At 46.2% G+C, this 26,794-nt stretch overlaps 2 protein-coding genes across 5 annotated transcripts in view; both read left to right on the top strand.

Annotated features, from left to right (window-relative positions):
• CLMP (CXADR like cell adhesion molecule) overlaps positions 1–15,059 on the top strand; it is a 52,756-nt gene extending 37,697 nt beyond the window's left edge. For all 4 annotated transcript variants that reach the window (XM_083808701.1, XM_083808703.1, XM_083808702.1 and 1 more), the window contains 6 exons: positions 5,581–5,738; positions 6,466–6,667; positions 7,498–7,665; positions 8,010–8,132; positions 9,788–9,929; positions 11,389–15,059. In XM_083808701.1, the coding sequence (XP_083664827.1) occupies positions 5,581–5,738; positions 6,466–6,667; positions 7,498–7,665; positions 8,010–8,132; positions 9,788–9,929; positions 11,389–11,683 (1,088 nt within the window). In that variant the 3' untranslated portion in view covers positions 11,684–15,059. The remainder of the gene's footprint in view (positions 1–5,580; positions 5,739–6,465; positions 6,668–7,497; positions 7,666–8,009; positions 8,133–9,787; positions 9,930–11,388) is intronic.
• A 3,329-nt stretch (positions 15,060–18,388) lies between these two features.
• On the top strand, positions 18,389–23,665 carry HSPA8 (heat shock protein family A (Hsp70) member 8). Its single transcript, XM_083808692.1, has 9 exons — positions 18,389–18,680; positions 19,437–19,646; positions 20,142–20,347; positions 20,444–20,596; positions 20,688–21,243; positions 21,580–21,782; positions 22,042–22,240; positions 22,579–22,811; positions 23,204–23,665. The coding sequence occupies exons 2-9, from the start codon at positions 19,442–19,444 to the stop codon at positions 23,387–23,389; spliced, it is 1,941 nt and encodes a 646-aa protein (XP_083664818.1). The 5' UTR covers positions 18,389–18,680; positions 19,437–19,441; the 3' UTR covers positions 23,390–23,665.
• The last annotated feature ends 3,129 nt before the right edge of the window (positions 23,666–26,794 follow it).

Below are 26,794 nucleotides of genomic sequence, written 5' to 3'. Positions count from 1 at the left end.
ATTAATTTAAACTGTTTAAGTAGAAATTTTTTATTCCTCTTAGTCGAAATCTTCTAAGTATACTTCTACAGGCGGTTCAGCCTGCAGGTCTAGCTGAACGTGGGATTGCTGGACACACCGAGGTGGTTTTCCAACAGCCACCCTGGATTTTGAGAAGAACGTGTTATTCAGAGCACTGCAAGACCAAACCTTCCTCGTAATCAGGCAGTGGGATTGCACTGAGGTGTGAAAATAAATTCATTCAAGAGCATCCCCTAGAGGACTTGACAGGCTACCAAAATTATTAATGTTGAAAAAACTTGTCTTTAGCAAACTGTTCTCCTTTCAGGATGTGTCTTGGCAGCAGTGGCCATTCTCTGCTCCTGTTGCATGTTCTTCCAGGAAACAGTCTGATAATGAACAAAGCAGAGGGAACACCTATCACAGGTGAACTGGAAATTGCCCAGACAGTCCTATAAACCGTGCACGTAGATCTGACCGGAGTTTGGTTTTGTTTTATTGAAGAAAGCTTTCCTCAGCAGCAGAGCCGAGTCACTCCCCTGTGACTCTCTACTTCTCTACTGTGAAGAACGCCTCCAAATACACTTTTTTAACCTTGTGCACAGTATCCCATAGAATTAAGATCCAGATGCGAACAGCCCTGTTAAAACTGAAATAGACAAGGTTGACCATAGAATAAATGGAAAATGCAAGTGGCAGAATAAAAATCAAGTGTATAAATAGACTGGCTTGGAGCATGAGTGGTAAATAAGGTGTTGTGAGGTCTTGTGCTCTGCTACTTGTCAGATTACTTTTAAAATTTCTTACAACTTGCTAGCTTATTGTAATGGAGGAATAAAAATGTATGCTACTTCATGGATTTCTTTGGAAAGGTGCTTGTATTCTGGCCTTCAAGGCTGAAGTTTCCAAAATGGGGTCAGGCTAGGTGACTGGCCAAGGACAATCCACGTTAAACATCTTTTATTTTTAAGGTTTGCATTTAGTAAAGCATTTCTATAAAAATTTGCTTAATTTAAGCAAGTGTTTGTATCTCACTTCACTAACTTGAGTTGGTGACCCTAACTTTTCCAAATAAGCCCCGAAGCTCCAGGAATCCACTTTGTCTCCTCCTAGCACAGGATGTCTCATGTCACAGGGAAATTACAGGTTGTGTTTCTACTGCTCGGACATTACTGCCTTGGAATAGTCTGCTGCAAATGTAATTTTTGATAAAAAGCCAAAATAAACTTTCAAAAAAAACCTTAAAAGTTTAGCTTCACAAGAGAAGCCCCTGGAGCCCAATTTTTGACATTGATATCCCAAATGATCTTGGTTTGGTTATGGTTTGGGCCAGGTTTGCAAAGTGTCACTATGGATTTCTTGTATCACAATTCTTTGTATTTTTGTAAGCTATTCCTTCTAACTGTAGCAGGCAAGTATATAGTACAACTTTTTACTTTTAAAAAGTATTGTCTATATTTAGCATTACTCCCTAATTCAAGTTGCTTTTTGAAGCTAATGAAAGATTTAAATCTGGAAGCTCTTTAGCTTTTAGCACATGAATTTGCCTAAAAATGTCAGCAAAATATTTTCAATCTGATCCTGCATTTATTTTTGTGCATTTACAGATGTGTGTATTTAATGTTCTCAGCATGTGTATTCATGTGGATATGTACATATACTTGGTATTGCATGGCCGTGGAAATAAAACTGAGCTTTATAATAAGGTGTGTGAAAGCATGTGTGATAACGTTAGGGATTCAGACATGAAAACACTTCTTTGGGAAAACGGAGGTCTGACAACACCTAGCTGTGATGAGCTCGATATTTGCATTGCACTGGGGATGGTTCCTTCCCTCTGAGTCCACTCCAAAAGGCAGGCTTTTCGGGAAATTCAAACCTTCACGTAGTATCTGTAGTGCACTTAAAATCAGTCACTTAAGTGTTTTATATGAGTTCTGGGAAGTACTTGGACTACTGTCCTCTATTTTTTTTTTTTTTTAACTCTAAGGATGCAAGGCAGAAGGGCCTGTTATTGACAGCTAAACTCTGCCTGTGTGCCCTGGCTGGCTGGATCTGTCCTTATCCTGAAATCTGGTGGTGTGGTGTGTGTATTGTGCTCTTAGGTGCATCCGCTTGGTATTGTTTAAAATACTTGCCGCTCTGTATTCCTTGGATTTGAAGCATTAGGGAGGGATAAAAGACAAATCTTTCTCCCTTGTCTACTGGGTGCCAGCGCTATTGTCTTCTGAACAATTGTGCAAGTGTTGAGGCATTACAAATGTCTCCTTCCCCAAACAGAGAGCGCTGCAGTGTGTCAGCAAGCCTGGCACTGCACCCAAGGCTTTTTTCAGGCCCGTGAGCCGCTGCTTTGCAATGGGCTCAGGGCTCCTGCTCCTCAAAACCAAACCGACCTCCCTCTGGAGTCGTGGGATGCAGGCTGAGTAAATTGCTGAATTACTTGTGGCAGAGAGCCCCACACAGGATGTGGAAGGGGAAGAGGTTTTTTGGGTAAGAACTGTGGAGCCTGCATACATATTGCATTACTGAGTGAGACCTGGGGGTCTGGCATTTGGGAAAATCTACTGTCATCTGCTGCAGCCAGAACAAAAGGCGTCACCCGGGGCGTGCTCTGCCCTCCTGGAGCTGGGTAAGGGGCAAGGTCTGGAGCCTTCTGCACCCACCCAGTGCAGCAAAAGGCTTGCCCAGAGCAAGCTGCTTGCTCAAACTAGCTGATGTGTGCTTTGGCCAGCATGCGGGGTTGTTTGCTCCTATGAAGGGTTGCCCATAAGGAATTCCTCATTTAAACAATTTAGGCTGGAAAAATAACCAAACACTACCTGCAAACTCCCATTTCTTTGAGCTGTTCTTGCTGGGTCTCATCTGCAGATAAATGAGAAAACCTCGGATGGCATTTATTCTGTGAATAATAACTCAAAGTAACTAGATCGTTGCTCAGACATGGTCTCTAGTTCCTTTCCATTTAAAAGATGTAAATTCCAGCTCACATCTAAAGGCAAATTTCCGTTTCTGTTCCATCACTTCTTGCCACAGTGAGACCGTACCAAACAAAAAAGCATGAGGAAAGCATGTGGTCTGTTCACTTCAAGTTCTCTTCAGATTTAGCACAGGTAATTTTGGTAACCAGCACCCTCTGAGTACTTCTAGGAAGCTGTATTTTGAGCTTCCTTTTGTCTTTGTGCAGGTATAGGTGACTGGAAAGAAAAAGTGAGGGTTTTGTCTAGAGCACCTGCAGGCTTCCTTTTGGAATTTGTGGGCTTAAAGAACCAATAAGGACCAAAGGGAAAAGTTTTTTTGAATAAGAAAGACAGCTATGTCATGGAAAAGGGAGCACACAACCTGTGTGATGCTCTGGTAATCAGTTCACACGGATACAGCCCGCAGTTCTGTGGTTAATCAGCTTCCAAGTACCTGATGGTGAATGTACCATTGAAATGGCTTTAGGTGCTTTAGGAATTTGCAGATGCTATCTTGCTAGAGGGCTCCCTGATCTTACTCCTCTATAGAAGACGAGCTTACAGGTGAAAGCCTCTTGAAATTCAGAGCCTGCTTGCTGGGGGCAACAAGAATAGACCAAGGTGCTCTCCTGAAAACAGTCTATCCAAGCCAGAGATGAAGGAAAGTGATACAAACATACTGCATCAAAAAGCAATTTTTAATCCTGATCAGGGTTTCTAATGTAAAACTGCATTTTAAAATCTAGAATACCCCGTGATATGTATACAAAACCTCAGCGCTCTGCTGGCACTGCGCTTTGAAGCTGTTGCAAATGTGATGTGAATGCTCGCTACTGTGGCGCTTTAATTAAACTTATTGATCAGCCATCTAGTGAGTATCAGCGTGTTAATGAAGGCAGCCCTCAGCAATGTGGCTGCAGGAGAGAGCAGGCATTTGTCTTAGGCAGAAGGTATAATTGTATTTGGCAGATGGAGCTTTGGGACTAGTGAATCCAGTGATAAAGTGGATTAATTTTCCCTTTAAAGAAAGCAGCTAATGTGACTGAAAAGGAGCTTTCATGCTCATCAATTCATGCAGAGATCTGTGCAGAGAGGATTGTTTGATCCTTTGCAAGACTCTACCTGTCTGATATTTCAAAGTGTTTTTGTACACGTGTGCATGTAGCAGATACCTTCTATACAAGTGCTCGACAAGTATTGACTGAATATTGGCAGCTGAGGATGGGAGTGGGAACAGGATGGGTAATTCTGTTCAGAATAAACAGAATAACAGAAAAAGCTAAGACTGTCACTTTTGATGTTGTATTTCCTTTTTTTTTTTTTTAAGGTTAAAGTCCCAGTGTTTGAATACAAATGCAGGAATAAATTTAGCCTACGTAACTGCAGTTTCTCAAGCTCCTGCCAGTAATCTTGCTGTGTAATCGTGGGGTTGTGTGTTTAATATATGTGTGACGCGTCTTCCTAGTGCTTCCAACTCTCACTATTTTAATCAGTTTCACGGTAATTGGTCTAAAAACTGAGAGATCTCATCTTGCTTCTTTTCACAGGGCAAAAATAAATATGTTTGGGGGCTTTCTTCTTGCACAGCAAAAATTAAGAACAACGCAGCTGCACTCTGAAGATTCAGCACAAAAGGCAAATGGCATTCATGCCACAAAGCCACGTGGAAGCTCGGTTGCAAAATTTTTCATTTGGTTTTGTAGCAAATCTGAAAGTCTCTCGCCTAAACGCCCAGGTTTTCCTTTCCATACCTCTGATCTTTTGGGCTGGTTTTAATCGACATTGAGCTTACCAGAGCCCGTTTGTTGTCCGGAGATCTGAAAAGCAAAGAAGCAGCCCCTGATTTGGTTCATTTCTAGCAGGGCTGCAATACGGAAGGAAACCCGGGCAGAAACTGCGAATTTCTCTACGATTTAAGCAGTGCTGGCTGAAAATCACGTTTTTCTGGGATGCGCCATCTGCTGGCTCTGGTTTCAGGGCGTTAGCTTGTGTTTGGGGTTTTCCTTACGAACGTTGAAAGGACGCAGCTTCCATCTAGTGGTTCATCTTGGCAACTGCTTTTTCTCCTCACAAACCGTTTTTGACGTCTTCTGGTGGTTGGTTGGGTTGTTGGATGTTGCTGTTCAAAGAGACTTCACTGTTCTACCCGCACCATGCTTCTGTAAGGGTGTCAGGCTGTTTTCTTGTCTCCAGTGCTGAACTGCATGCAGAAACATCATTCAGTTTTAGGGAAGAGACTCTAAGCATCATCAGGCTGACGTAGGAATAAATCTATGGGCTCTGAAGGTCTTTCAGGCTAAAACGTCACTTATAAAATGAGGGAATAAAAGGAGAGGGCAAAAACAAGGAGGCAATCTGAGATTCTGAGTGCACGGAGGATGTAGGTGGATATATTAGCAAAAGTTTTTGTGACGTGAGCGTTTGCAGCTCTGAAGTGCAAAGCCATCTGTTCTTCATGCTTAAAGACCGGTGTGAAACTAACTCCCTGTGCATGGATAGATGTCCCCTTTAATCAGCTGCAATCTGTCCTGGAAGCCAAGCTGTTGGGCTTTCTTTGATGCTACGAAGCAAACGCTGAAGAACCCTTATTCTTGGCCCCTGACTGCCAGCATCTCTCTTTCAGCTTCCTGCTCTGTTTGGCTGTCTGAGGCTCAGACTGAATTTAAGAGAGTGGCTGAAGAAAACGTGACTTTGCCCTGTCACCACCACCTGGGCCTCCTGGAGCAAGGAAGCCTGGATATTGAGTGGCTGCTGCACATTTCTGAAACGGTGCAAAAAGCGGTAGGTGCATCCGTGATTAGCACCTGGTGGGAAAACTGCCCTGTTTCCATGTTGACATCATCAGCAGACATTCATTTAAAGAGAAGTGTGATTTTCTTTGCAATTTATACTGAGGAAGTAAGCAGCACTTAAGAAAACATAGCTATTTTATTTAAAGAGATTTAAAACGTATAAAAGTTATTTGATATTTATTTATCACATATTGGAGTGGGTATTGATACAAACGGTGCTTTCTTTAAATCAACGCTGTTATATAATCATATAATCAAATAATCTGGGTAAGCCTCAAAATTACCCTTCAGGTTTTCAGAATTGGCTTTTGATTTTATAGGTACAGGTATTGAATCCTTAATTTCAGAAAAAAAAAGAAAAAAGAAAAAAATAGTTTAGTATTTAAAAAATCAAGTCTGTTAACTTAAATTAGCTAGCTAAATCCAGCTAAGATTAGAGAACACATTTACATATTGTGACATAAGCTTGTGTCTATTTTGATGCTAGTAAAAATGCTCAAATGTGAACCTTTAGTGTAAATACAGTTTTTGTCTCAGTCTCAGACTTGAATTACAAGTTTAATTTTCTGCCTTGCCATAGGCTTCCCGTGTGACCCTAGGTAAGACCCTTAGCCATGCAGAACCTTAGTCTGCAGTTCCTGGAAATACTTTGTTTTGTTGTTCCATATGAAAGTAAAATCCCAGCTGGCTGATCAGCGACTGTCTCTGCCCCGCAGGTGATCACTTACTCTGGAGGCCGCGTTTATGATGACCTCAACGAGGAGCAGAAAGGCCGTGTTTCATTCACCTCCAACTTCCGTGCTGGAGATGCATCCTTACAGATCATATCCCTGCAGCCCAGTGATGCAGGGAATTACATATGTAAGGTCAAAAAAGCTGGGCAGTATGAATGGGTTCGGATCACCCTGAAGGTTGTAGGTAAGATCATCTTATTGTTTTTCCAAAGGGGAAAAAAAAATCACTCGTCTCATTTCCTGGAGAGAGATTTATTTCAGTGGAGTATAAATACACACAGACTTCTCATGATCAGGTTTCACTGTCTAGCTCCATATCAACCTTAGCATTTTTTGGCAAAGGACAGAACACAGGAAGAGCCCAGAGAACTGTTTTGAGGTAAGTGTACACACTTGCAAAATCATATGAACTGTTCTTTCCGAATTATCTCTATGATCTCATCGCACAAACTAGAATGAGATCCTAGGGGTGATCACTCTGTCCGGTCGCCTGCTGAGGACTCTGGGTTCATGTCCCCGGACCCCAAACTGATCCGGGTCAGTGAGGGTGACGAATAAACTGCTGGGGTTAGCATTTATCTTCCTTGATTCCGGTTTACCAGTTGGCATTTGGCATGTATGCTATCACTCAGTGGAAGCCCTGCTGTGTCCTGCCAGATGCCGTGGGGAAAAGGGAGAAATGACGAAGCAAGGGGAGGGAAGGAAGTTCTCTAAATAGTACCTAGAAGAGAAATGTAGTGATACAGCTCCACTGGTGCAAGTATCCATGAGGCAGACTTCCCCAAAACACATAATTTCTGTGTCTGAGCCAGCCAGCTCTACTTTTTAGCCTATGAAGTTGCACAAGGTTGCAGTTGAAGTCCACTAACAAATATCAATGGTGTAATTCCCCAATGCTTTCCAGAGAAGGCAGCTTTTGGAAGCTGCTTAAATGCATCCTCTTGCCAAAAAAAGGGTTTTCCACTGAGAAAACAGTTTGCTGCGTGTGCATGACCTGTGTTTTTTTTCTTATAGAGAAGCCGTCCAAGCCCAAATGCTGGCTGGAAGGGGAGCTGTCAGAAGGAAAAGACCTGTCCTTGCAGTGCCGTTCATCTTCTGGCACTGCCCCCATCTCCTACCGATGGCAGCGCATAAATGAAGAGGACGAGAGAGCTGAACATCTCCCGCCCACATCGAGAGTCAGTAAGTCAGGTCATTTCCTCTTGGAGCTCTCCGTGTGCTCAACGCCAGATAACCACCCACACGTACAGTCATGCCTTTTAAATGGGGATCGCTTGCCAGCAGTGACAACAGTGGTGTATCAGTGCTTCTCACTGCTGCAGCTGGATGCTGTGGCATGCTCCACCCTGCGCAAGGAAGTCTGAGTTGTAGTGTTTTGCAAAAGGTTGACAACAGAGCTTTCTTGAGGTGTCATTGTTCTTGAGCTGATTTGATCTGGAGGTTCAATGAGTTCTACTGTGTTCCATCCACCCGTATAGTCGCTTAGTCTTTTTTGGTTAATCCTGGTGTTGTTTTTCCTGTTTCAGACATTTCTAATCCCGGGCAAGTCTTACTGAAGAATCTTACCCAGATGAGTACAGGGTTATACCGATGTATTGCCACCAACGAGGCTGGACAAGAAAGCTGTGTTGTTCAGGTGACAGTGCAGCGTGAGTATTGGCACATAACTAATATTCTCCCTACCATATGAGCAGCGCAGCTTCTCAGCTGTCCTATTTCAGCTGATGAACTCTGCCACACCTTTGCCCTTTTGTACTTGAATCACACGCAACAGTTCTTACTTACTACATTTCTGTTTTGCTCAGCAGTCCTTCTTAAAATGTAGAGTGGTAAATATGTTATTTGGGCTCAGATGTTTTGGTCTGTTAGAAAATCTGAATTTTGAGAATGACTAATAGAATACTGGGGGGAAAAAACGTGAGCTGGTTTGCTGAATCTCCAGCTTTTAATTATTTCTGGGTGTAATGACTGCATGAGATCACTGTTAAGTATAAAATCTCCATGGGTAGTCCCTCATTCCAATTCCAAATTAAATGTTTGTTGAACTTGAGACAGTAAACTAATGATAGCCTGGAAAAGCTGACTCTGACTTGAAGTAAAATGCAGAATAAAAAGCAACTTTTTGACACAGTTTGATTTTAATCCAGCCTTAATAAATTCCGGCCAAAATACCAGAGATTAAAATAAATGTCCTACCTGATGAACCACATCAAGGGTGTGTGTGTGTCTAGGTACCTGTGTCTTTGCATATGCATGCAATAAAAAGGGTGGAGTGTGGCACCAACACTGACAGCAAGTACAAACAATCAAACAATACAGGTTAGCAGGTTTTTATGTGCAGCTCTCAGGGGAGATCAGCAAGAGCTGGAACTGTTGTGATAAAAGGCTGCTGATAGAGAGGTCTCTTCTGTGGAGATTCCTTAGATTTGGAATTTGTCTGCCCAACCAGGCCTGAAGTAACTGGAATATGGTCATGTAGCAGAGAAAACCTGTTCCCCTCAGGCATTTTACTTCCCTTCTGATGTAAAAGCGTGCTGGCAGCTTTTATACCAATTGAATTGGTTTAAAACCTCATTTTGATTTGCTAAACCCTCCACAGGGACAAGCCTTAAGGAAACAACTTTCGGCCAAACCCAACCTGAACACTGAAATGAAGTTTCATACAGGTTCAGCCAAGGGCTCATAGACATCAGGAAGTGTTGTCTCATTAACTTTATTATTATGGATGAAAAATGCCTTGCATTTGCACAGTACAGTCTTCCTTTCTCCCCTCCTCTTTGTCATCCTCAGGTCACTTTTTTTCCAATTGAGTAATTCATTCTGCAAGTAGATTGTAATCATTTCAGGGTGAGTTGAAGGGGAAAAAATCCTTATGGGGAAATATTTGTACCTCATGGGGAAGTATTTGTAGTTCAATCACTCTTCTGCCTCTGCAAAACTGCTTGGTACTTATTTTTTGGATGTGGGTTGTCCTGTCTGCCTCTGTGCTTTGTGTGGTTCTGGGTTCTTATGTGAGGATTTCTCCTCCCCGTTTCAATTCTGACCCACAGCTGAAGGCATAGCTCTTGTGATCTCACCCTTCTAGAACTGAATGCTTTTCTCAGTCTTGGCTCAGGTTTAGAAATAAGCGCTTTAAGATAAATTGGTTCAATTTCTGCATGGTGACACCAAAAGAAGTAGTCTAATTTATTACGTTCTGTTCTGATTTATACACGATGGTGTAATTTCTAGTGCGGACTAGAATCTGACCGTATGACTCCTGCTGGGAGTTTACCAGCTAACACATTTATTTTCTGGACAACAGATGCTCAGAATATTGGTATGATTGCTGGAGCAGTTTGTGGCGTGGTGGTGGGACTTGCCCTCCTTTTCCTGGTGGTGAGGCTGACAATAAGGAGGAAAGAAAAGAAGAGATATGAGGAAGAGGAGGCCCCAAATGAAATCAGGTAACGCCTTTCATTTAATCCTCCACCTCCTACCCTCCCTTCCTTCGGTTTCACATACACCCAGCATGATCCACAGTAATGTCTCTTTTCACTCAGTTATAAGTAACTGAGATGTTTTAAGTAACTGTCTTGAAAGGTTGTTCTAAAAAACTTGTAAAGCCTCCCTGAAATATGACTGACAATTTTTTTGTGACCGTGAGAATAATACTTGTGAAGACTTTCCGGAAAACAAGATAGAAAAAAAAATGACATTTTTCCCAGGACAGATTAGCATAAAACACAATAAAATTACATTAAATGCAATTTAGTATTAATTATTCTCTCGCTTACAATTTCAGCATTTTGAAGCACTTATGTAGTTCTCTCCAGTATTAAACTCAGCCCTTACGGTTCTGAGAGGTTTGATTTTTCTTTTAAATTGCTTTTTCCTGTTGGGAACACTTATGAGGCAGGCAGGTTCTCACAGTCCTCCTTGAGTCTTTTGAACAACTGTGCTTCTGGATTTAGCTCAGGCAGAAAAATCCCCTGAGCTTCTGGGTGCAGAGTTGAGAAGCCTCACCCCTGGACGGGCGTACCAAGAATGCTGATGCATGTTCTTTAAATTCATCTGTTACATGCGTGTGAGGTCTGCCGCTCACTCCTCTAAGCGGAGGTTGGACTCTAGCCAATTGAGCTTAACCTCGGGAAGGAAAGTGCTGGAAAAAGATATTTCCAGGAAGGAGTTCTAGCTCCTCCTGCCCTTGAAGAACCCCCCTCGCCTTGTTCCATCCTTATTTCTGCTTGTGAAGGGCTGCCTGCCCTCATGTGACATCTATGTGCTGTTAAGCAGGCATCTCTATAATCCATTCAGTAGCTGATTACACTGGCTGACAGTCAGGTTGCCTATTTGGCCAGCAAGAAGGTAGTCTTTGCTGATTTATTCCCTTTCCTTTTTCTTGTTCTCTCTTGCTTTCAAATCTTCCATACCTTTTTGTTTTTAGTCTGAGCCTCCTCTATCACCTTTTCATGCATGACTTTTCTTTCTGTGGGCCCAGTTCTAGCACTTCTTTCACTACCCACATATTTTAAACTGACGAACTGGTCTCAGCTAGTCCTGTTGAGGTAATTTGTCATTATGAGTAAAGATTGCAGAGCAGACAGTACTGTCTGAACTCTTTGCACTGACACTTGGCATTTGGTCCACAGACCTCAAAGCCACACAGAAAGAACCGGTTGCGTGCACATGTATTATAAATCCATTTGGCTAATAGCTCTGCAGAGAAGTAATGAATTCAGTTTATAAAGTTGTGTTGCACAGAATTCAGAAAACCCAGTACCTTGCTCAAACTGCTTGATAACTGTGCATTGGTGACTTGCAACTTCAGTGAGCAACTGCTCATCGCAGCAGCAATTCAGTCTGGCAAAATGTATGAGTGTTCCTGTTCTCATGGCATTTGAACCCTGCTATGTTTGATTGCAGAGAAGACGCGGAGGCACCCAAAGCCCACCTTGTCAAGCCTAGTTCCTCTTCCTCCGGTTCCAGGAGCTCACGCTCAGGTTCCTCCTCAACCAGGTCGACAGCCAACAGTGCCTCTCGCAGCCAACGGACTTTGTCAACAGAAGCTACTCCCCATCTCACTCCTCCCCAGTACAGCCAGAGGGAGACGGAAGGGAAGGAAACTGAGACAAGGAAAGTCGACTATGCTAACCTGGTGAAAATGGGAGCCACGCAGGTCATGGTGCCTGCCCAAAGCCGGGCGTTCCAGACAGTGTGACTGCTCACCAGCCACCTGGAGACTCCTGCCATCCAGAAGCACTTCACACACCACCAGCCACATAGGAATTGTTAGATTAGCTAGTTATCTCCCTGGTCAGCTTAATTTTAATCACTTGTGATTATCGACACAACAAGAAGCCCTCCCACTCAACTCTTCCTTGTATCTTCCAGCACTTGAGGTTCGGATACAGATTTTTTTTTTTTAAGAAGGATGAATTTGAGGGGAAAGGGGAACTTTTTATTTTAATTACCTTGTTGGAAATGGAACACTGAGCATTTTAAAACTACAGTTGAAAAATGTCAGCTAAGAGCTGTACAAATGAAATGAAGCCAAACTTCAGGATTTTTTAAAGAGATCAATAGAAGACAAAAAGACACATAATAATCCAGCGAGTTTTAAAGGGGAAGGGAAAGTCTCTTTGACTGTTTTTTGGAGAACTTTCTAAAAGATGCATTGTCTCACCTGAAGATTTTGAGGTAGTCTCTGCTGAGGCTAGCCTGGTGGTCAAACCTCGAAGGGAACAGACGCTTCACATTTTCTGCATTCATTCTTCTAGTGAAATACTTTTGGAAGCTGTAACTAAAGCAGAAAGGAAAGGATAACTCAAAAAGGTTAAGAGATGCAGACTTAAGGCATGTGTCTGAACTAACCTCTACTAAAGAGAAAGGAGCCTGTATGTCAAGGAAACAGAGGTGCTTTAATTGCCAGAACAAAATTAATGATGCACCCTGAGACATAAAGCAAGGAGCTGGACTCTGCTTCTATGGACAGCGCTGTAAAGCTGCAGTAACTCCACTGGAGTTGTATCTGTGTCAAATGAGCCTTAGTGAGATGAGAATTGGGTGCTTAATCCAAAATGGAGGCATACCTCAAAAACTGAGGGCCACCCATCTACCAAAAAGCTGGGAGGAAGCATTTGGAGGATTACCAGGTTTTGAATTCACCAGTTGTAGGGTGAGCCACACTATAGAAGCCTTGGAGAGCTCTTCCCAAGGTTGAACAAAGAGCATTTTTGGACTGACCTTCAGGCATCCAGGTAAGACTGAAGATGCAGTGACAGAGCATGTAATGAGGGAAATACACTGGGGACAGGTAAACAGGTGCAATGATAAAGGAAGAAAATATCTGTGTGCAGTGTCACACTTACATATCAACCTGTGGGCCATATGCTATTTTTGAGGCTTAAACATTAGCAGGACTATTAATAAATAAACAAAAATTGCAAGAATCAAAATAAAAACAAACAAAACCCTTCCTGTGACTGTTAGCCAGAATAGACATTTTCAAGGGGTATAGTCTTATGCTTCAAGTGAAAGCCAATAAGAAATGATGAGAGGTAGGGCCAGGCCTTCCTCTGGAGGCAGACGTTCCCATAATTGTCTGTCATTTATACTTTCCTCTGAAGGACTTGGCTCTGACCACTGCTACACTGAAGACACTGAGCTTACACGTTCTAAATTCCTGTATTCCTAAATTGATGATTTCCATTAAAAGACAAAAAAAATAAAAAAAAAATTATCTTTCATCTGAGGGAGGGAAGGTTTTCTCCAATTTGTGGAATGAGTCTGCAGGAGATGGATCAGCACAGAAGAACCACAGATTTCTGATTCTTTCACTCTAGGGATCATAATTAACCTCTTTTTCTGACACCCAGCATTCTAGCTTACAAGCTTGAGATCTTAGAAAATCTGATTAAAATGAGGCCTTGTTTGGGCTACGTCTGTATGAGAAACAGTTTTCAAATTTGCCCTATACTACCTGAGGACTTCTCTTCCTAATAGCAGCCACCCATTTTCATCCCACATGCTGAGATTCTGCTTGTTCTCTGTACCACAGTCAACCTAACCACCCTCAGTATGACAAAATACTAACTTGTTGGGCAGGGAAGGTCTTGAGTCACAGATTTAAACCAGGGGATTAGCTGTTCATTAAGCTTTTACTTTTATTACGGCTCTTGGTATCGGATACCTTGCGATTTTACCCAGGCAGTTTCCCTGGTTACTCCAGAGGTGCCTTCCTGGCTCAGCTTTGTTCTGGAGGATTTGGCTGTGGCTGTTTGGAAGCAGCAGCTGCGTCTGTGACTCTTCTGCTGTTGCTTTTTTCGTGGGCCCTGGAGGCCTAGGCACTGCAAGGTGCTTACAAGGCCCTCCAGAGCTAGGGAAGTCCCGAGGAAAGGCATGAGAAGGACTTCTAAATTAGTTTGTGGCTTTTATGGTTGCCTATTGTGCTTGATTTACCTCAGCAGATTATCTGGGGACACCTGTTCCATGCAGAGAAACCCAGGGATGAATTTCTCAGCAAAGCACACACGCCTGAGCAACCAGCAGCTGATTACCACAAAATGAGGATAACAGTTCCAACGGCTGAGCTGGTTACGGTTTAAGCACCAAATACTGTCGGCTGGCTTTGAGTCACAGGCCAGGCTTGCAATTAGCAAAGAGGAGGGTGCTCTGCCTACAGCCTGGGGGCTGCTTGCTGCCAGCTACGAGAATTTGCCCGGCCCGCACCAAGCAGCTGCCTTCCTGGAGGCCTTGGGGGAACAGGCTGCAGGCAGCCCTCTCCTGGAGTCCAGCTTTCCTGGAGCAGGAAAATCATCCCCTGTCAAACGTCCGCCTCCATGGGATGAAAGATTTATGGGCCTTGGGGAAAGGTTGGAAGCAATAGCTGAAGCCTGGTGTGTGGTAATTCCTGTCTGCTCCTAGCGCTGGTTGGGAAGCAGGAGGCCTCGTGCCCACTATCCACGCACATGCAGACTGCCCTGTGTACAAAACCGTGTCAGGAAAACCGCTCCCGGCATGGAATTTAGATGTATGGTCCTGGCCAGAAAGCGTGGTGATTTAAAATCATTAAGTCTGAAATGAAGTGGTGCTTTTCAGTCTGCACACCGGTGATCTCACAGGTGAGCACCAAATCAATTCCGCGCGTCAGTTGCTAGCACAAAGCCCAAAAGAGAAAAGTTCATTACTCAAAGGAAATATGAGAGAGAGATCATTTCTAAGGGATTTTATTTTCAAAGGGACGTTTTCTGGGCTCCAGATGATGCTATCAGGAGTTGCACAAGGGAAACAAATGAACCATAAGCCAAACTCTGTTTTGTAAAATAGTGTACTTAAAACATTTACTGTCATATACCAGTTATTACTAGTGTGATTAAATGCATACAATTTTATGTAGCTTTCTTTTGTCTCAGCTGCTAAACTGAGCTTACATCTCTTCTATCTGCTATACTTGGTGTACTTGTACTGTCTGAACAACTCAGAGGAAAGCAAATATTTATTATTGATTCCTTTGAATCAATGATTTCGTAATTTTTTTTTGGTTGGTTGTTTTATAAATAAATATGCTGCAGCTGAAGTGCTGCAGCTCAACTAAACTTGTGCTAATGCTCTGTCTTCTGTGCTGTGATATGTTGTATGCTGTCGAGTTGAATCCAAGAAAAAAGATACGGGGGTAAAAATACTATTTTTAAGCTAAGAAGGACTATGTGCACATTTGTGTAGAAACTGCAGGGAAGCTGCAGCTTTTTCTTTGGGATTTGTTCAGTCTAAATTATGTGACATGGTATGAAATATGTGAAATCTCGGGTGGATCGAAGTAAATCGAGTTTTGACTTCCATGCAGCTATTTCACCTGAGATGTTCTGGCTGAGGACATAGCCACTTCAGGCTAATATGGTAAATACTGCCAGTGCAGACACAGCACAGATAAAAATCTCACAGCAACACTGCTCTCCTACTCCCACATGCACAGGGCTTGCTTCTGAGCCACCCTGTGCGTTTCAGTTCATCTCCTGAACCGTGCATGAGATGACAGTGAAACCTTGAACAACTAAGGGCTGTTTTCAGACAGCTTAGATCTCGTCTGCAGATAAACATTTTGAACTAGCTAACAGGAATCTCCAGTCGTGGAGATGTAGGTGGAATTTAGGCTAACTAAATATGACCGTGGTTGATTTCCTCTCACAATGCTTTCAGCCTTCTTTCCCTCAGGGTGTTCTGCGCAAAGGTCTCAACATCAGCAATCCTCTCTACAGAAATCTGGGAGTAAAAGTTGCAACATAATTAAATTACACAGCATTTAAAACAGTGACAGCAGTGGTCTCATAGGTGTGCCCTTCTGTCTATCCCTGATTCATGGGGAAAGGCTGTTACTGGCTCACTCCTGAGTTGATGACATCCAAAATCCTGATTAGGCGATATGCGTTTCAAGAGGAGTTGTGCAATTGCACGCTTTTCTACAGTATCAGGAATCTTGGGTTATTTTTACCCTGGCTCAGTTTGTACCGCCGTGCTGAAGGGGAAGAACGTGGGGGGAAGGGGAAGGGCTGCATTAGAACTGCATCATTTTCAAACTTCAGCTGGGGCGTGCGGTTGCCAGAGGTGTGTAAGTAACAAATGCCGTTACTGTGAATAGGAAGCATGCCTTTCACAATCTCCCCTCTCTACCTACCTCTGTTTTAAACGTGCTTGATCTGCAATGTATAAAACTGGCTTAAAAAAAAATAAAAAATGTTGGCATTCATCGTTTAAGAAAACAAAACAAAAACCCACACCACAAAACACTTGGCAGTGTCCAGCCTGCTGGGCCTTAATTTTTCTGATTCGCAGTAAGCGGGCTACTTTAGTCAAGTGTGTTAAAGAGCCTTTAATTTCTAATGTAATGAGTCATTTGCTAGACTGCTCTCCTCCCCGCACTGACTCACTGGTTCCTTAGGCTGCCTTCCCTTGCCATCAGTCCATTGTGCAAAGTACAGTTGCACATCTGAGTGTCATTGCTTTATTTCAAAGTGCTGGTAGTACTATTCTTAGGTCCTACTGAAATCTTGCTTGTGATTTAAAAAAAAAAAAAAAAGCGCAGGCAATGCCTTGCTGGCAGCACAGCTCCCCTGAGACCTGGTGTGCAATGCACTGGTGCAAACTGGGGGGGCTCTCGAGGGCAGCCCAGGAGCAGATTGCTCAGCAGCCTGTACTCTGCTCAGGGTGGAGCAGCCTTGCATGCCATCCCTGGTCAGCATATGGGATTCATATTGCCCCTTATTGGTGGCTCATATTGCCCTTTATCTTTAAAGGCACAGGGGAGTTCCCTTATTTCCAGGTCAGTGCCTCAACCCCGCTCCTTTTTGTGCCGCACCTCCCATCTCTCTGACCATGTGCACCCAAATTCCAACCCGTGGTGCTGCCTTCTGAGCTCACCCAAAGGTCCCAAAACAGGTTCCAGTGCATGGCAGAGCACAAATCACAGCCACAAACTACTGAGGGCTGTGGGTCAGCACTTGCCACATGCCAGCTCCTACCCGGTGGTAGGCAGCAGTAGGAACCTGCCCATTAGTGGTCCGATAACAAGCTACAAGCAGCAGCTGATTCAGGGTGACTGCGTCATGTTCTCCAGTAGACATAACCCAAGCTCACTGCAGAAGGAAGATAAGCTCACAGCTTTCTGGCTCGGGGTGCAGGCAGCGAGGTACCACAGAGGACACGCAGTCATTTGGAATAAGGCTGAAGGAAGAGATTTGTTACTCCCCTCTCCCCCCCCCGCAAAGAACTGGACTTTAAGCAGTTAACAAGAATGTGGAATTCTATATTTATTTATTTATTTATTTATTTATTTATTTATTTATTTATTTATTTATTTTCCTCCCTTGCACCTTTTCCTACTGCCTAAGTGTACAAACATGCGGTTAGGATTCACTTTTTTCACTGGGCATTTTATGCCATGTGAACATGGGATGCAATTCACAGCAGTGCTGATGGGGCCGGGGCTGGATTATGACCCCTGACCAGCTGTCAGCCTCCAGCACCACGACCAGGTGAAGGTTTGCAGTCCTCCGTCTGCTTGCTTTATCCCAAAACTTGCCGGAGGGGAACCTGAACAGCCAATTTTCCCCTGTCCTGAGCCTCTGTTTCTTTTCTGCTGGAAACACCAAGAGCATGCACTGTGGGTAGCATTGATATACGAAGAGGTGCCATGCGAGCTCCTCGCTTGGTTCGCTGCGTTAAGAGGTGCTTACGGGCAGGGGAAGCTAAGACTAGAGATGCTGAGGCCAGACCGTGCTCTGTGGAGAAAACAGCTTCGCCCTATGACACGGTGGACAACAGCCTGGGCTGCTCTGCCTGAGCAAGAAGCATGGTGCGGAAGGGATCGGACACCGCTGTTTTCACCTCCTTGCAGAGGCCAGGGAGGGCTGGCACAGACACGGGGCCGGGAAAGGGCAGCGGGGCCGGCAGGAGCAGCTGCTGCGGGAAGGGACGGAGCGAGGGGCTGGGGCTGGAGTAAGGGGCTGGGGCCGGAGTAAGGTGCTGGGCCTGGAGCAAGGGGCTGGAATAAGGCCAGGTCTCGCCCCGCGGGGCCGTGCCCCAATTAAGCCGGGGCCGTGCCGTTAATTGCCTTTAACCCGGCCGGCCGGGGACTCCAGGCCCAAGGCGGCGGCCGCGGGGCGCCGCCATCTTGTCACCCCCGGCCCGGCGCTATGCAAATGAGCCCCCCGGCACCGCCACCCCCATTGGTCGCTCCCAGCCCGGGGCGCGGGAAAAATGCAAACGAGCCTGCGGCGCCGCGCTGCCATTGGCTGCCGTTCGCGCCCTCGCGCGCCCCTCCAGCCGGTGCCGCCACCCGCGCGCGGCCGCTGGAGGGCTCCGATTGGCTCCCGCGCGCGGGAAGCCCCGCCCCTTTCCGTAGCGGGCGGGGGACGAGCGGAGCGGGGCGGTGGGCGGCGGGGGGAAAGCGCATGAAGGTTCGAGAATACCGGCCGGCCGGCGGCCACGCCCCTTTCCTGCTTGCGTCACAGAGGGTGTGGGTTCCGGCGGGCTTCCATTGGCGGAAAGGTCCGCGGGCCGCGCGAGCGGATTGGCCGGGGCCGAGAAAAGGGGCGGGCCCTTCTGGAAGGTTCTGCGGGGGTATATAAAGACGGCCGGGCGGGCGGCGACCGCTCTCATTCAGCAGCCGCCCGTTAGCAGCGTAGTTCCCGTGCGCGCCAGCTGCCGCCCGCGCCGCTCAGGTAACGGGGCTGGGGTGCTTGAGGGCGGTCTGAGGGGCTTGGGGGTGCCTCGGGGGGGAGCAGCGGTTTGGGGGGAGCGAGGTTGGGCGGTGGGGTGGGTGAGGAGCGGGGAGCAGGGCCTGGCCGCTGCGGTCTGAATTCGCTTGGGGGGAGAGGGGGCTCCGCAGAGTGGCGTTCACTGAGCTCTGCTGTCTTGGCCCGCATGTAACGGCGGCTCCGCATCGGTTCTTTTAAAAGGGGGCTGGGAAAGGGGGAGGGTGTGGGTTCTTGGTGTAATCTCCGCGGTCCCATGGGGAGCGAGGAAGCCGGGCTTGCCGCTCGGCCCTCGAGGGCTTTGGGCCGGCCCTGCCCCCCCCCCCCCCCCTTCCAGTCGCGTTCCGTCGCAGCGAGCCTGGGGCCGCGCCAGGCCCCGCGGGCTGCCAAGCTCGGCCCACGCGCGGCGGAGGGGCCGCTTCCCTGCGCCCAAAATGGCGGTCGGCGCCACGTGATCCCCGCGGGGCGGGGCATGATGGGAAATGGAGTCCGCGACCATGTGGCCGCACCGCGTGGCTGGGCGCCGGCACCCGGGTGTTTTAAATACCTTGCCTATGTTCCCTGAATAGTAGACGCTATTAAAACAGGAAATACCAGAAAAACTATTCCTCTTAAATAAATATTTTTTAAGGGGTTTTTAGTAAGATTTGAATTGGCAACGGAATGTGTAGATAAGAACTACAAGCCACTAACCATACCTTCTGGTTTCTTCTATCTTTTCAGACAACATGTCGAAGGGACCAGCTGTCGGAATCGATCTTGGCACCACCTACTCCTGTGTTGGCGTGTTCCAACATGGGAAGGTGGAGATCATTGCCAATGACCAGGGGAACCGGACCACGCCGAGCTATGTCGCCTTCACAGACACAGAGAGGTTGATTGGCGATGCTGCAAAGAATCAAGTTGCAATGAATCCCACCAACACAGTCTTTGGTAAGAAGGCTACAAGATTTGCGTGTAGAGACCTTACCACTGTGATAGTTAATGTGGGCTGCTGGTATGTAGCAGGGGTTGTGATTTCTCTTAAACTTAAAAGCCTAGTGTTTTAGTCAGAATGGGAAAATTGAGTTAAGGATGGCCAAGTTCATACTAGGTATTAGGGAACTCCATGCTCTGAAGTCAAACTTGTCTTTCTGCAGACTGTTATTTGGTGGCAAGTGTTAAGTGGCCTTGACTGATTTACCAAGTGGTTCATAGCCTCTACTTTGGCTTACTGTGCAGCACCAGTAGCATTGCTGCATTGGCTGACACAAGTCTCTGCATTTCACAGCAAACATTTTGAGTTATTACCTCTTGGAGGTTTTGGCAAGGCAGTAATTCCAGATAAAGTACAGCATTATAGAGGCTTTCATACAGCCTTTCTAGGATGAACTTGATGTTTCTGTGCTGGGAATGAAATGTTTTCATATGGTCAACTGGCTTTTCCAGATGCAAAACGGTTGATTGGGCGTAGATTTGATGATTCTGTTGTCCAGTCTGATATGAAGCACTGGCCTTTCACTGTGGTGAATGATGCTGGCAGACCAAAAGTGCAGGTGGAGTACAAAGGAGAGACAAAGAGCTTCTATCCAGAAGAAATTTCTTCCATGGTTTTAACCAAAATGAAGGAAATAGCAGAAGCATACCTTGGGAAGGTAAGGCATATGACTTGAGCCAAATGTAACAAATTGTTATGCGGGTGTGAGGTCATCAACACCTAAAACAGAGTTTTTTGGCTTTTTTTTCCCCAGACTGTTACTAATGCTGTAGTCACAGTACCAGCCTATTTCAATGACTCCCAGCGCCAGGCCACAAAAGATGCTGGAACCATTGCAGGGCTCAATGTGCTGCGAATTATCAATGAGCCGACAGCTGCTGCTATAGCCTATGGTCTGGACAAGAAGGTACGCTGTGGTGTGACAAGTCTCTGGAACCACTAAAACTGCTAACCTAGTGGTAGAAAACAAATTGTGAAAAATCAATTTTCTCTTTCAGGTTGGTGCTGAAAGGAATGTTCTTATCTTTGACCTTGGAGGTGGCACCTTCGATGTGTCCATTCTGACTATTGAAGATGGCATCTTCGAGGTGAAATCCACTGCAGGTGACACTCACCTGGGTGGAGAAGACTTCGACAACCGCATGGTCAACCACTTCATCGCTGAGTTCAAGCGCAAGCACAAGAAAGACATCAGTGAGAACAAGAGAGCAGTTCGTCGCCTTCGCACCGCATGCGAACGTGCGAAGCGTACCCTGTCATCCAGCACCCAGGCCAGTATTGAAATCGATTCTCTCTATGAGGGCATTGACTTCTACACATCCATCACCAGAGCTCGCTTTGAAGAGCTGAATGCCGACCTGTTCCGTGGCACCCTGGATCCCGTGGAGAAGGCTCTGCGGGATGCCAAACTAGACAAATCGCAGATCCACGACATCGTGCTGGTCGGTGGCTCTACTCGTATCCCAAAGATTCAAAAACTCCTGCAGGATTTCTTCAATGGCAAAGAGCTGAACAAGAGCATCAATCCCGATGAAGCTGTAGCTTATGGTGCAGGTAATCTTAGTTGCTACAATTTAACTGTCTTAATTTGTTTTCCATGCCAAAACAGTGGGGTGGGTTTCTTAGTAAACTGGGCCCTGTGTGAGCTAATGTCTCAGCAGTACTGGTGTGGGTGCTAGGTGTGCTGGAGTTGGTACTGCTTCTCAGAGCAGTAAGAAGTTACTTGGACTTGCAATGATGAATCCGGTTCCAAAGCCATTCGTAGTTTCCACCAGAAGTCTACTAATGATGGCCAAAACCTTCCTTGGATGTCTGAGCGAGCTATGGGGTTAACTACAGCATGTGGTTCATCTGTTCCAAGGCTCTTAATTTCTTGCTTTTTTCGCCTAGCTGTTCAGGCTGCTATTCTGTCTGGAGACAAGTCCGAGAACGTCCAGGATCTGCTCCTGCTGGATGTGACTCCCCTGTCTCTTGGTATTGAGACTGCTGGAGGTGTCATGACGGTCCTGATCAAGCGGAACACCACCATCCCCACCAAGCAGACACAGACATTCACTACGTACTCCGACAACCAGCCTGGCGTGCTGATCCAGGTAGGCGAGCAACCCTGAGGTGCACTTGGTCCTAAGACCCTGTCAGAATTCTGAGTAGCTAACCTGTTAGGGGAACTAACAGCTTAACCTGGTTGCAATGATGAAAGTGACTCCAAAGCCATTCGTAGTTTCCACCAGAAGTCGAAAGACTGATGTTGGTCCAAGTACCTTCCTTGGATGTCTGAGCGACCGAGTCACAGGCTAAGCTGTTGCAACTTGATGCGGACAAATCTGATGTATCTGCTGGTTCTTCCACTAGGTGTATGAAGGGGAACGTGCGATGACCAAGGACAACAACTTGCTGGGCAAGTTTGAGCTGACCGGTATTCCCCCTGCTCCCAGAGGTGTACCTCAGATTGAAGTAACCTTTGATATCGATGCCAACGGCATCCTGAACGTGTCTGCTGTGGATAAGAGCACTGGCAAGGAGAACAAGATCACGATAACAAATGACAAAGGTAAACACTGCGTGATTCCGAGGGTAGGAGACTGGCAAGCTGCCTGCAGTGATCTCAAAGCTCTTAGAGCTTTATCAAATCTTGGCTGTTAATGTGCATGCCAGCTTTATCAAAAGTTGGATATAAATGTGCACAGCCCTGGATTTTTAGTGCAGTAATCTGTAAATCTCGAAGCCCATGAAGTGGTGTGAAATAGGGCACCTGATAATCCATGGGTGGTCTTACACTGCCTACATGACCAAGTTAACTTGGGTAACTGTAGAAGTTGTAACAAACATATGCAGGGGGTTGTTAATTCTCCACCAAAAGTAATGTGAAATGTGTGCTGTGTTCTGCAGGCCGGCTGAGCAAGGAAGACATTGAGCGGATGGTTCAGGAGGCAGAGAAATACAAAGCGGAAGATGAGAAGCAGCGTGACAAAGTGTCTTCTAAGAACTCCCTGGAGTCCTACGCATTCAACATGAAAGCTACTGTTGAAGATGAGAAGCTCCAGGGCAAGATCTCTGATGAGGACAAACAGAAAATCCTGGACAAATGCAATGAAATCATCAACTGGCTGGACAAGAACCAGGTATGTTGTACTGCTCGGTCAGTGCTAGCTACAAAGACAGCTCAGGTGGAAGAGAACTACTGGTTGCAGTGATGAAAGTGACTCCAAAGCCATTCGTAGTTTCCACTAGAAGTCGAAAGACTGATGTTAGTGCAAGTACCTTCCTTGGATGTCTGAGCGACCACAGCTAGTGAGCATCAGCTTTCTCTTCCTCCTCATTGAGGCTAGTTAGTTGACAAATAATGATCTTTGGTAGTATCTGAAGTTGTTAAAGCAGAAATACTGACACCTACTCCAGTGCTGGTGGAGGTGTGAAGGGTGTGAGCTTGTTTTTCAGATGGGGCTATTAAGCCGGCACTAGATGCCTTGGGTATGGTGAGAACAGCGGGTGCTGAGCGCTCTCTCTCTTTCAGACGGCTGAGAAGGAGGAGTTCGAGCACCAGCAGAAGGAGCTGGAGAAGGTGTGCAACCCCATCATCACCAAGCTGTACCAGAGCGCAGGAGGGATGCCTGGAGGAATGCCTGGGGGCTTCCCTGGTGGTGGAGCTCCTCCATCTGGTGGGGCTTCTTCTGGACCAACCATCGAGGAGGTGGATTAAAGATGCTGGGAAGTGCATTCCACTAGCAGTTAGTGTTGGAGAACCCCTGCTGGGGGTCAGAGTGAAGGACCCAAACCTGTAGGCACATCTGGGTGTATTGCCAGATTACAACTCCATAACTGAGCTGCTGTAAAAATAAATAAATAAATTTTCTGGGCATTTTAAATACTTGAACATGTGCACAGGAGCGGAGATTAATACCATTGCACTTTACAGTACTGTAAACAAGTGGAAATGCAATTCATGTCCTAAGGAATAAAAACTATTTAATGGGCATCACAAGGCTTCTCTGAGTTCTTTCATACTGATGTGGGTGTCAAAAGAGTTGGGAGAGAAAACTGATAGTTCTCATACATTGAGTTAGTATCAGTTTGCGTCTAGCTTGAGTCACAAGGGTTAAAAAACAGGTTCAAAGACTTGAAGACTGGAGTGAGTTACAAATTAGACATGGTTGGTGGGGTTGGTGGCAGTCATTTTTTTTCTAAGTTCAAGGCTGGTATCAAGCCCCATGAGCTGTGGAAAAACAAAGTTTTGTGTGTTCAAAGGCTGTAGAGCTGCACCATCCTAAAAACCTCGGTGAAATAATTACACAGATCACTTTCTCACACAGTTTCTCATCTCCCAGCTGAAAAAAGCAGTGGACAGCCTGAAGTGGAGGGTGGTAGACAGCCATAGGTGGGCTGGAGCTAGATGGGGTTGGTGTAGAAGGGGGGGTGTGCAGCACTGCACCACCCAAGGAGAGAGGCCGTTCACTTGTGTGTGGATTTGCACACACAGTGGCCGCGTGACACAACGATAAGCCTCTAGTAAGGAAGGGTTCACAACCTGAATGAGCTTGCAGAAAGTCTGGCAGCATTTTAAGAGAGTTGCTTTTAGAGCCTGCTTATACCTAACCCCCAGCAGCAAAGATCTTTTTCCTTTATAGATACAAAAAAGTTTGATTCTTGCAGTGTTTCTCAGTTCAAAGATCCCCAACCCCCACTCCTAGGGGGAAGTTGTGGGATTGCTTATCGTTTAGAGAAGTGGTGGCTGTGCTGGGGAGGTGGCTTTGTCTTGTCTCCATGAGTCAGATCAGGGCTGGGGGTGACTCAAACAAAACAGTGGCGTAAGAAAAGCCCAAGTCAGTTATTCAGTTCTGGACTGCAGTTTTATTGTGCAGCCTTGTATAACACCGCTGCGGGGTTCAGGGCTGTACCCTTTAGTACTGATTATTTTTTAACTAGGTTCTTAAGGAGTGACAACACTTCTCTCCCTGATCAACCCCTTTCTCAACATCGGGGAAGAATTTGGTTTGTTTTTCAGCAGTGCTTAACCCAAAGGGGAAGAAGGAGGGGCTGATAGCCTCGTGTTCCTATCGCTGCTGGGGGAGTGCCGCTGCCTGGCCGGTGGGTTTGTGCTCAGCTGCCAGCGGAGGAGCAGCGAGGGCACTTCTAACAGGCACGAAGCTCCATGTGTGGTCGTAGCAGGCATCTTCCTGTTCACATAAGGATATTTCAGATCCCTTTTGGGATTGGCAGGCTTGCAAATGGGAGGCTGATGTTGATAATATGCAAAGCAGGAGCTGCGGGATCTGGGTGTTGGCCCTGACGTCCCTGTCACCTCTGAGTGGTGGCTTAGCTCTGGTGCCACACCTCAGGGTCACCGCTTGCTTTCCTGCTCGCATTGCCAGCGGCGCTGCTCCAGGTGAAGTTCGCTCTGAGGAGTGGCAATTTTCACTGGGGCACGCCTGCAGTCCTTAAAAATCATCAGTAGGCAATTAAAATCTCCTAATAGTAATTGAGGAGTAATTGATGTGCTAATTAACCTCGCCCACAAATCAGGGGGGAAAAGCACCGAGTTCTGATTAGTATGAAACTCCATCACCTGGACACACTTTTGACTGGGATGAGGGTTTGCATTAGGAACAGGTGGCGGGGGGGGGGGCAGTGAGCCTGGTTACACGGCGTGCCTTGCTGGGTTTCAGCCACCAGATGTCAGTAGATGCCTGCAAAATCTCAAAAAAATCACCAGTTTTCCAGGGGGATTAAATGAAATCTCACAAAACGCTTTTATTCAAGAGGAAACGTTGACTTCACCAGGGAGTTAGGACGGGGGGGACATGCGAGAGTAAGGGCTACAGATGAAATTTGCAGTCACACCAGCACGTGGAGCAGGGTACAGGCAGGTTTAGTGAATTGAATTAATACAGAGTCAAACTGGTGAGATTTTTGTATTCCTTAAAAGGGCTTGACAACAAAGCCTGAAGGTTTGTGTGCGCAAAACAGGGGAAAGGTTTTTAGGTTAATGGGTGGGTAACTGAAGAACAGAGCAGAGTCGGGGTGTTGAAAGAAGTCTTTTCCCTTTCTGCCTGCTGCAAGCGTTCCTCGGTTAGGTGATGATGGGGTAATGGGGTGCTGCAAACGCAGCGAACACCTACGCGGCTTTAATTTGTGCAGCTCCACGAGTGCCAGGTATCCGGCTTCACTTTCTGCCCCAGTGAGCAAGGTCTGTCTCTGCAGGTGCAAAGAGGCAGCCGTACCGTGTCTGACAGCGGTAGCGGAGCTCTGCAGAAGCAAACCCCACGTTCAGGTCCCCACCTTCCCTAAATAACAAGTTTTACAGCAGAGCTGCCATTGCGATGCCTTTACCACCCGTTGTGCTCTGAGCACTGTGGCTTAAGAGCTGCCAACGAAGTCCAGCTAAACTGCCTTGCACTGACCAGTGTTGTCTGTCTTAGAAGGCAAATCAAATCTCCTGGTAAACAGGCATAAGGGAAGGTTTTTAATTGGTACTTCAGCAGTAGAGGCTGAATTTGGCTCTGCTGAGGAGGAGGAATCTTCAGTTCCCTTGCAGGTAACACAAGCACGCTGCACAGCCAGTTCACGAGACAGGAATTAGCACCAGTGTTTTGGTTTTACAGGCTCTGAGGTCTGCTTGGGCGCTGCAGGCTGCCTTCTGGGCGCGCTCAGCAGGGTAAATGAAATCTCCTCTCCTTTTCCAAGCGTCTCGTGCTATGGGAGCCAGGCTCAGTTTATTTCCTACACACACTGCAAAACGCAAAGAAAGGGAGATCTGAAGAAGCTTTCACAGTTCCTTGAAGGAGAAAGCACTATCGAAAGACTGTTCATTGGGGTTAACCACTCGCAGGTTTTGCAATTAAACCTAGGTTTTTAAGCTGCAATAGCCTTAAGGATAATTAACCAAGCTGTGCTAAAATTTCTTGCCTTGGGGTAGAGGGAACTCCCTTACCCCCAGCAATTGCAGGGGTGTTGTTAGCTCTTTGAGATAATCCTTAGGAACACACACTGAAAAAAAGCACCCGAAGAAAAGGGAGAGCTGAGTGTTTGGTGCTGGCCACGCTGGGTGTAAGGAGGGGGCACAAAAAAGAGCTCTGACTTGAGACTGCCGCTGTGGCGGGGTCTGCTG

Source organism: Anser anser (genome assembly GCF_964211835.1).
Source record: "Anser anser genome assembly, chromosome: 22".
NCBI lineage: Eukaryota > Metazoa > Chordata > Aves > Anseriformes > Anatidae > Anser > Anser anser.
The sequence above is the reverse complement of the archived record's forward strand: the minus strand, read 5'-3'. Positions and strand labels throughout refer to the sequence as shown.